Source organism: Anoplophora glabripennis, unplaced genomic scaffold (genome assembly GCF_000390285.2).
Source record: "Anoplophora glabripennis isolate ALB-LARVAE unplaced genomic scaffold, Agla_2.0 scaffold1379, whole genome shotgun sequence".
NCBI lineage: Eukaryota > Metazoa > Arthropoda > Insecta > Coleoptera > Cerambycidae > Anoplophora > Anoplophora glabripennis.
In genome coordinates this window covers 22,182-32,721 of record NW_019417773.1, presented here as the reverse complement: position 1 = coordinate 32,721, position 10,540 = coordinate 22,182, and the positions used below count along the sequence as shown (strand labels likewise).

Below are 10,540 nucleotides of genomic sequence, written 5' to 3'. Positions count from 1 at the left end.
GTTTCAAATCGTTATCTTTAACGGTTTCTGAGAAAATCGCTCTTGAATTAATCCCACTTTGGTCAATTTCATAGTAATTTAAACAAAAAATAATAATAATAATTTTCCTTTCCTCTCTTTTCCATTTAAAGGATTAATTTTTATTTAATTTAATTTTTTATTATTATTTTTTTATTAAAATTAGATTAAATTTGCACAAAAAAATTTTTTTTGTTTAAATTACCCATGTTCATATGAACTTTTTTACTTAGTTTTGATCATAGAATCGGCCTGTTCAGGGTTGGCAGCTAATTATGAGACACCCTGTATAGTTATATTAGGATTAAAATTCTTACCTTTATGACGAGCAAATTTTGTATTATAAATTACGAGACGAAAAAGGAATCAGAATAAAACATACTATTCTTTCTCCAACCGAATTCTCCAATTTAATTATTAGTTTATGCTTTGAAATTATTCAAACTAAATTTAGATAATAAAGCAAAGTATGTAAGTAGACTATATCGATATAGTCATGGATACTTTGTCAAACATTAGTCGCCATAATGTTAATTGAGTACATTTGTGATTGTTTGTGGTTCAATTTGCTGAAAACTGTAAAAATGGGGTCTAATAAAGATTTAGTTGTACCTGAGGAGATACTGAAGTGTGGGAGAGGTTTCTTTTAATCTTAACACAAGGAAATCTGGAGAAAATTATGAATGTCTACCAACATTTTATGGATTGGTGCAAAGAAAAAATATTAACTTCCGAACATTCAGAAGATGTATTATGTATTGATGGTGTATTTCACAAACTTAGCAAATAAAATGAAGCCGTCAACGCTTTGGTCACAATATTCAATGTTGCGGTTAACGTTGGATATAGAGAAGGGGATTGATATAAGCAAATATTCAAGGTTACGTGCTTTTCTCGAGAGACAAAATAAGGGATATGTACAGAAAAAATCGTGAGTATTTACAAAGGAGCAAGTTGATTGCCTTTTAATAGCGCAACTAATAATTTATATTTGATGATGAAGGTAAACGCTGAAAAAATAACAGAACAAAATTTTTAAAAAGCTTCTTTATAGGTTGTCCTAATATTGGGGTTTGCAGGCGCATGCCGTTATGATGAATTAGTAAATTTAACAATTGATAATGTAGAAGATTTGAAATCCGCCTTATATTAAAAATTCCCAATACCAAAACCAAGAGACCACGTTCTTTTACTGTGCTGGGAGACAATTATTTAAGTTTTTATCCGAAATATGTTGCTTTACGTCCACCTGAATTGGTAGAACGTTAATTATTTCTCAGATATGTAAGTGTCATAGAATGGTGATCAGTATTCATAAAATCAGTGCCGTTTGCAAGAAGTGGCAAAATTTTTTAAGCTGGAAGCTTAATTTCCACAATACCTTAAATTAACATGAACCCGTCAAACCTTAAATTAAAGGAATCAATTTATTAATGTCAAAGAGTAACAGCCGCTAAAAATGACAAGCACTGATTTACATGCATATGTACATAAATTTTTTGTTAACGTTGTATTGTAAAATACATATTCAGGCCGAGTATGTATCCCATTTTATCATAATAACAGTTATGTTATTTCAGGGTTGTTAACGTTACCTGTTAAGATATAACGTGCATGTTATTGAGGAATTAAGACCATTTTTAGCAAATACTCGTATTGCAATTTTGTTGTTTTTTGAAGACGCTTTTGTGTCGACATTTTTAATAATAATTATGCAAAATTATTATAAATAAGAGTCAGTATTAGACAAAAACACATATAACTGACAGATGTCATTTAGGTTATGAAATATGAAACAAATGCAAACTCGTAAATAACGGGTAAATACAACATAAAATAGTTTGTAACATGTTATCTTAAATTATAACAGAGTTTCTTAAAGGCAAGGAATTTGGTGTTGCTANAAAAAAAAGCGTTTGTAAAACATGCGTTTGCTGTTATTCTAACCCCACATTTTAAGAATTATTTTCACGTACTTATAAATAAAAGTAAACAATTTTATATGTAGGACTAAGCAAGTAAATGTTATAAGAATATTTACATGTGGAATTATATATAAAAAAGTTAGTATTTTCGTAGATTTCAGTACCTAAAACCTTGATGGTTTGATCGTTTTTTGCACCTGTTTATTCGTTTTACTGCGGCGTCTTTGAAAATAACCAGATGGCATGACATAACATTCCTATTATTAGATAAGCTTTAGATTATTCAGTTATTAAATGTTTGAAATTATTTGTCTTTGCGGAAAACACTATTTAAAGAATATGGGGCCCTTAAAGGCAAGGAATTTGGTGTTGCTATAGTTTAACGTAGTTGTTATTTGTCTAATGAAAATGAACGGCTTGTAAAATTTCCATTTACTTGCCGGTTTTATAAACGCACATCGAAGGTAAGTTGTAAAATTTAAGTAATTAGGTAGTAATATATACTATAACGTACGTATATATAAGTATTTACTCTAAAATTATTGTTAGGTTAAATCAAACGAAGAATCTAACAAGGAAACTACCCTAACCCGAACTCTCCAATTTCCCATATTTTTATATATGTTGTAGACTCGATTGTAGAACATAAAAAATTAAATGACATATTTTTTTTATCGGCGGAAAAACATATTTAGGGGGTGAAATACATCCTCAAAGTTAACCCCCCAAAACAGTTTTTTCTAAATATCTGGGGTTCTAATCAATATTTTGGAATGAAAAAAAATGTAAATTGCTTCTTATAAAAAAACAAATGTTTCACATTAGATTCCGTGTTTGGAGGCTGCTACCCTTATTTTTTATTTCAGAAAAACTATATTTTTCAAACATTTTTTATATATAAAAAAATTCCTATTAAAAAAATTAAAAAATATGATTTATGTAAACAAATTGACAAAATAAAGTTCTCTTTTTAGGGGGTGAACAACCCTCTAGTGTGCTAAAAATGTCTGTACGATTAGAATTAACATTGCAAAATAAAGATGATTAGAGAAAAAGTAAAAACTTTTTATTTTAAAATGTTAATTCTAGTCAGCACAGAAATTTTTCGCACACTAGGGGGTTGTTCACCTCTTAAGAGAACTTAATTTTGTCTATTTGTTTACATAAATCATATTTTTAATTTTTTTTAACAAATGAATTTTTTATATACCTATAAAAATTATTTGAAAAATATAGTCTGAAATAAAAAATAAGGGTAGCAACCCCCAAACACGAAAACACTAATGAAACATCTGTTTTTTTATAAGAAGTAATTTTGCATTTTGTTTCGTTCCAAAATATTGATGAGAACCCCGCCCAGATATTTAGAAAAATCTGTTTTGAGGGGCGAACTTTGAAGATGTATTTCACCCCTAAACATGTTTTTCCGCCGATAAAAAAATACGTCTTTTATTTTTTTTTTGTTTTGTGTGGTTTTTCCCCAATGCTCAATAAATCAACTTTAGTAGCAAACTGTTGTCATAAAGCATTAATAAGTTTTAATTCTGATGGTTTCGTTTTGCCGGTACGTAGTCTGTTGTTATGAAACATGAAACAAATACCTACAACGTAGAGGAAAAACTCTGTTTCATTTCATTACAATTAAATAACATGTCTGTTTGACGGATACTTATAAGATATAGGTATGATATATGTTATTACGGCATGTTATTTACAAACGTTATTTCTAACATAACATTTTACCGTAAATGGGATACATACTCGGCCTGAATGAAGTGAGCTATAAGCTTTTAAAATTAAAACCCCCACTCTCTAAGACACCATATATAACCTGACCTTATTAATTTATTATACATATAATTTAAACTTACCTTATTAATTTCACCCAATAAGTCACACAGACAATTCCACTTTAAATAAGCAGTTGGATAAAATGCATGAAAACAAGATACAAATGTGTTATGGCATTCATCCAATATGTTGTTTAACATAAATATGTTAGTATTATTTGATTTATTTATTTCTGTTTGTGTTTGCATATTATCTGACAGGATCTGTTTCAGAAGTGTTCTAGTGTCTCCAACACATTCTGTTAAAGCAATATTTTCTATGGGTATCCTTTTATTTATACATCTAGGATAAATTTCATTAATATACGTACAAATCAGACGTAAACTGGCTTTGCTAATATATACTAGTCTTTCCAATTCCAGATTATCATACACATTTTTAGCAGATTGACCTTCAACCATTCCCCATTTGAAGGTATTCCACGACCACTGAAGTAACGATAATAAACTTTTAAAACACTCCTTTGATACTGTTCTAGAGAAATCCTTTGATAAAATATACGTAGATTCTGTAACATCGCCAGGTTTTTGCGGAGTCTGATTTTCATGAGAAATAATTTTATACAATAGTTGTGGAATTTGGCCCGCATTTACATCGGTACCATTATTTGATTTTTTTGATGATTTAAAATAAAAAATAACTTGATCCTCAGTTATAATCATTGTTTGACCAGAAGATCCACAGTCACTGCTTGGTCCACTTATTCGGCACCAAGCCACGTACCAACGATGAGCCTTGAAATCAAATGTAAAAATATTGTTAGTTTATTTTATATTGTAACTTAGATGGTAATAATTAAGTTAATTTTAAACAGTTAATTAAAAAACACAGTCTGTTATACATTGCCATCCCTGTTCGTGTGCGTGTGCGCGCGCGTCAGTGTGTGTTTTGTTTTTGTTTTGCATTTGTTGCCTATAATAACCACATTTTAGCAATATTCATTTTCATCGATGACCTTTAAAAATTCACAGTCCACAAAAAGAGTTTTTATAAAGTTTCATAATTATGTAAAAACGGGATCTTAAGGAATTTTTTCGTAGACACATACATATATACAGGGTGTTTTAATTAAAACTTCCCACATAGAAAATATTGGAATTAAAGAAAAAAACCCTGAGATACGTCGATTCTCTTTTCAAGAGGGACACGTGATGGCGTAAGTTTTGAGGTTTTGAAAGCTACCCCTTAGGCAGGAGCGTAAAATACCCTTAAATTTTAAATAGCACCCTATGTTGAGTGGCATCTCATTTTAAAGCTTTTTCAGTTCTGCTCACGACGACATACGACTTTTTAATGTTTGGTTTCAATGAATGAAAGAATTTTATTTTATTAAGTGTTCAAATTGGTTTTTCTTCGCTTCCATACAATAATAAAATATTTGCTCCACTTCTGAACGAACATTTCGAAGCATTTTGGACGTTATCTGATGACAATCTTCAACAAATTCTAGATAAAAAAATTTATTTTGATTTTTTGTTTATCTGTCAATACAAAAACTTCATACTCTATCAGTTCAACTTTTTTACCCGTTTTACTTTAAACGAGACAATATTGTCTGGTCTTATCTTGTCGAGAAAATATCCCGTAAAATCATACGGGTATACACAAGGTATTGCTCATGATTCGGTGATCCTAAAAATTTCAACTCAATCCGTTGACCGATTTTCAAATTACATGATTTTTAAATTGCGAATATTTGTCTCAGCCGTGGCAATGCAATGACGTCACCGCATGGGACGGTTAGCCGACTTGGCGCGCTGTGGCGGCGTAGCAATTAGGCGCGCGTACACTACTTCAAGATGAGTTTCTGCATCTATCATATAGATGTCTTATCGTTTATGCATATTAAATTTAAAAAATAGAAGCAAATTTCGTAAAAGAAGATTCTTCTAATTTGCCAGATGTAGGTTTGTTAATGGTTATGAATTTTTTAAAAGAGTAATAATGATTTTGTTCATTTCAAGTGTCCAAAAACGGCTTTGAAAAAAGTACAAACTTTTTTGTCGCGTTTTTCTTGAAAATCTTTTTCGATTTTCATTTCTCGATAATTTCTATTACAGGAATCGACATTTTTACACGAATTGAAAAAAAAACGTTGCTCTACGACCTTCAAAAATTTCCACAGGCCGCTATTTAAGCGTCCATTCTTACGAATTATGTGGAAAATGAAGTTGGTTGCGTGGAAAATATAGGAAACGAAACCATGGAAGAAGAAGAAAATGAATCACAATCGAGGGAATTGAAGAGAAGAAGAATTGAAACATAAAAGGGATATACATAAGCTGTGAAAATAAAAAATCGACGAATATTTTTATAACACGTAATTTTCTGTACGATAATTAAATAAATATTTTGTAATACTTTTATAACAGAAATATATAATTAGGTACCATAAAACGTTGTACTTACTTTATTTCATAAACAATTATTGAAATGTTAACAAGAGGTGAGAGAATTTAAGATTAGAGGAAAAATACATTTTTCAAAGGTAATTATCCTTTTGAGGCTGTCGTAAACATCATATTTTGGTTTATCTCGTCGAGCTACCCCAGATTAAGTACAAAAGAATTTTTGTACGTGGTCCAAAGGTCGAAATAAAGTAGATTTTGAAAGTAAGAGCGCTTTTGAACGTGCGAATCCAGTTTTCGAAGCGGCCGAGTAGCGTTACCCCCACTCCGCCGCCCGCTACAGTTAGCTCGCGCCGCTTGGATGTTTCGGTTTGACGTACAATTAAAAATGCAGAAGTGGCTAAAATGAATGAATGTTTTTTATTGAAAATATAAGTCTTCAACTTCAATCTCTGTAAGAATGGACGCTGTAGCACTTAAATAGCGGCCTGTGTAATTATTTGGGGAAAAAATTATTTCGACTCCAGAAGGCCATAGAACGTTTTTTTTAAATTCGCCTAAAAATGCTTGCAATCGATTCTGTAATAGACATTATCGAGAAATGAAAATCGAAAAAGATATTCAAGAAAAACGCGATCAAACATTTTTTACATTTTTCAGTCATCTTTGGATACTTGAAATGAATATAATCGTTATCACTCTTTTTTTACCATGAAAGTACAACTCTTAAGGGAAAAAATGAGTCCTAATTCGTTTCTCTACGACTATTCGTCGAGCAAGAAAAGCCGATTTTCGAGATAACCTTTTTTTCGAAAAATCGATATTACTCGAAAATTTTTTTATATTTTTTAACTTAAAGAAAGGCACTTTTTTGCTTGCCGAGGGCTACATTTACGGAAAGTAACAAGTTTCAAAACCTTAATTTGCAAGAGATACAGCAAAAACAAAAAAGGCGATTTTTGACGATATTTTGGATATATTTCGAAAAGTAATATAGCAATCGATATATTTAAAAATAGAAATCGATAGGTTTTTTTAATAGCTACAACTTTCTCATTTAACATTTTTCGATTGAAATTCAAGTTTTTTTTATTGGCGAAAACCAATTTTTTTTTTGCTTTTATGAATTTTTTAGATTAACTTCGCCGTTTATGCGCCACAGGAAAAATACATCATCTTTCTTAGATTTTTTTTTCTTATCACCATATTTTTGTTTCCAGGTAGTATTTTTTGTATATTTAACATAAGGCCGTGATAAATTGATTGGACTATTTATAATTATAACACATAAGGTAGTTGTCTCCCGCAATATCGGCAGTTAGGCAATCTTGTTTATGGGATTAGATATCTACTGCATACCTATTTAGATTTCTGGTATCGGAGAACACTGTTTTACTTCATTTTATAAGATTTTTGAGACATTTTTTTTAATTTGAATTAACTTAATGCCTTTAAAATAGAGTAAAAAATACAAGAGGTAATAGAATATATGTTTTTTAAAATAGAAATAGAAATTTTGTCATACTAAATTAAAGTAATGAGTGTTAAATAGCTTTTGTCAAATAAAAAACTACTAATTACTAGGTACTACTACTACTACTACTACTACTACTACTACTACTACTACTACTACTACTACTCAATATTTATACTACTACTATTGATTTATATCGTCTAAATTAAACAATTTACGTAATGCTGTTATTAGCCACGGTCGATTATCACAAGAAATAAAAAATACCAACGAATCAATTAAAATAGCTTTACGATTAAATAATTTTTTACAATAAATATCATTATTATACAGGGTGTCCCAGAATAACGTGTACAACGGAAGACCACAAATTCGTGGACTCAAAATAGGCAGATTTAGGCTAATTCAGTTATATCCGAAATCGTTTCGTTTGGCCGCTAGATGGCCTCAAAGTTCGTGAGAATTTTTTTAATATTGTAAACAACTCGAATACGTATTATTCGATTTTGATTATTTTTGGAGTGTGGTCTTTTGCTTTCAATCTACACATTTTGGTGTTACACAGAGTATTTTTAAAACTTGCAACTCCTACAAAATTGAGGCATGGTGATATCTGTTCATAACTTTTTCCTTTTTCGGGCAAAAATTACAACTATTTTTTATTTAATAGTTAATACCATTTGGAAGTTTTTGGGCCTCTTGTAGAATTTTGATTAAATGAGCCGTTTATGTACAAAAAAATATTTTTAAATGTATAAATTATCTCGCCACCCATATTACAATACTTGACAAAGTGCTAGTAGGCTCTGATTTTGTAGGTTGACTGTAATTTCGGTTTGATCTTTAAGTCATTGTACCTGCCAGTTCTGTTTTACCAGAAGCGGAATAAAAAATATTCACAATGAACATGTGTATGCTCAAGAAAATCCACATGCTGTGAAAGTGAAACATTATCAACAAGAATTTCGCATCAATATTTGTTTTGAGATCATTGATGATTGATTATTGGACCTGTTATTTTACCCAATAGACTGAATGGGTAATTTTATGTAGAATTTATGCAAAACCTGAGTTTTTGCAACATGTGTCGTTATTACTCAGAGCTACCATGTGGTTTACGCATGATAGCGCTCCACTACATTTCACTGTAAATATCCGGCAGTATCTGAACCAAAAATTCCCTCGTCGATGGATCGATAGAGGAAATAATTTTCCTGTTAAATGGCCTATGCGTTCACCAGACTTAACACCTTGCGACTATTCGGGGCACTTTGAAAACAACATTGTTATGCTTCCACATTTAGCACTGAAGAAGAGTTGTGGAGGCATATTCAAAATGCCATAAATGTTTTAAAATATAGCCCTTAAGAACAGCAAACGGTGTCCTTTAACTTCCTTCGCCGAATTAACCTCTGTTGTAGAAACAACGGTGGTCATTTTGAACAGTTTTTATAATAAGTTGTACTAAATTTAATAACATCAACTTATCCAAAAATGAAGTAACATATGGTATATTTTATCGTAGTGAACAATAATTAAGAATTGGCATTTACAATGACTTAAAGATCAAACTGAAATTACAGTCAACTTCAACAAAATCAGTTACTACTATAATTGTTAAGTATTGTAATATGGGTGGCAAGATAACGTAGACATTGACAAAATATTTTTTTGTACCCAAACCGCTCGTTTAATCAAAATTCTACAAGGGGCACAAAAACTTCCAAATAGTATTGTCTATTAAATAAAAAATAGTTGTCATTATTGCCCGAAAGAGAAAAAAGTTATGAACAGATATTTCACCATGCATGAATTTTGTAGGAGGAGTTTTAAAAAACACTCTGTACAACACTAAAATGTGTAGATTGAAAGCAAAAGTCCACACCCCAAAAATAATCAAAATCGATTAATACGTATTCGAGTTATTTAAAAAATTCAAAAAAATTTCACGAACTTTGAGGCCGTCTAGCGGCCAAACTAAGCGATTTCGGATATAGGTGAATTCGTCTAGATCTGCCTATTTTGAGTCCACGAATCTGTGGTCTTTCGTTGTACGCGTTATTCTGGGACATCCTGTAGAGTCAATGTTTGTACCTGTATATGTATTGGTTCATCAAATAATACAGGATATTTTTGTCTAGGACCACATTCATATTGTATGTCTTCAGTTTCGGCTAAAAGTTCTCCATCAATTTCTTGTTCACCTCCATCTGCACCAATATCTATCAATTTTAATTTAGCCGTGTATTCTCCACGACCTCCAAATAGTCCAAAGCCACCTAATAGCACATCAGTATCTGTCATAAATCGAATGGCTTCAATACTATGACCAGAATAACCCCATCCACCACCATGATTTTCAAATCTATTTATGCTTTGGAAATCTTCTTTAATATATTTTTTGCAAGGCATGAATTTGTTGTCTTTTATGTCTCTTTTATTTATAGGTAGGCGAAGGTCATATGTAGTGGTTAAAATATCGAGACAACATAATAAGTTTATTGCAGCTTGAAAACGTGTTACATAACAATCGGTTACTGCTGGTAGGGCTAATTCAGGCGACAATATAGAAGGTAGCTGAAATCTTTGAAATGAACATTTCGATTTGCTTCTAGTTTTTACATCAGGTAAAAACTTATTATTGACTCCCTTTAAAAAATCTGTTCGTAATTCAGATACTATAATATTATAACAAATAAATTCAGTAGTAGATATGTTGAGCGACCAAAAAACATTAAATATGTGATCCATACATACAATCTTATTAGTGAAATCTACCTGATGTTGGTTTTTAAAAGAACTGCAAACACCGTCCTTCTTGTTTATAGCAATGCACTTAAAATTTCGAGCAATTTCTTCTTCTTTTGGAAGTAAAACTAAAAAAAACACTATTCACTTAATAATGCAAATATTGATTTTAATAA

The 10,540-nt window shown here is 30.8% G+C and overlaps 1 protein-coding gene across 1 annotated transcript in view; it reads right to left on the bottom strand.

Annotated features, from left to right (window-relative positions):
• Nucleotides 1-10,540, bottom strand: part of LOC108915602 (E3 ubiquitin-protein ligase MYCBP2-like) — a gene marked incomplete at its 3' end in the record, with an annotated part of 60,970 nt that overhangs the window by 40,901 nt on the left and 9,529 nt on the right. Inside the window, exons 6-8 of the mRNA XM_018721672.1 lie at nt 10,263-10,492; nt 9,711-10,193; nt 3,815-4,528 (exon numbers count right to left, since the gene is read on the bottom strand). Of these exons, the coding sequence (XP_018577188.1) occupies nt 3,815-4,528; nt 9,711-10,193; nt 10,263-10,492 (1,427 nt within the window). The remainder of the gene's footprint in view (nt 1-3,814; nt 4,529-9,710; nt 10,194-10,262; nt 10,493-10,540) is intronic.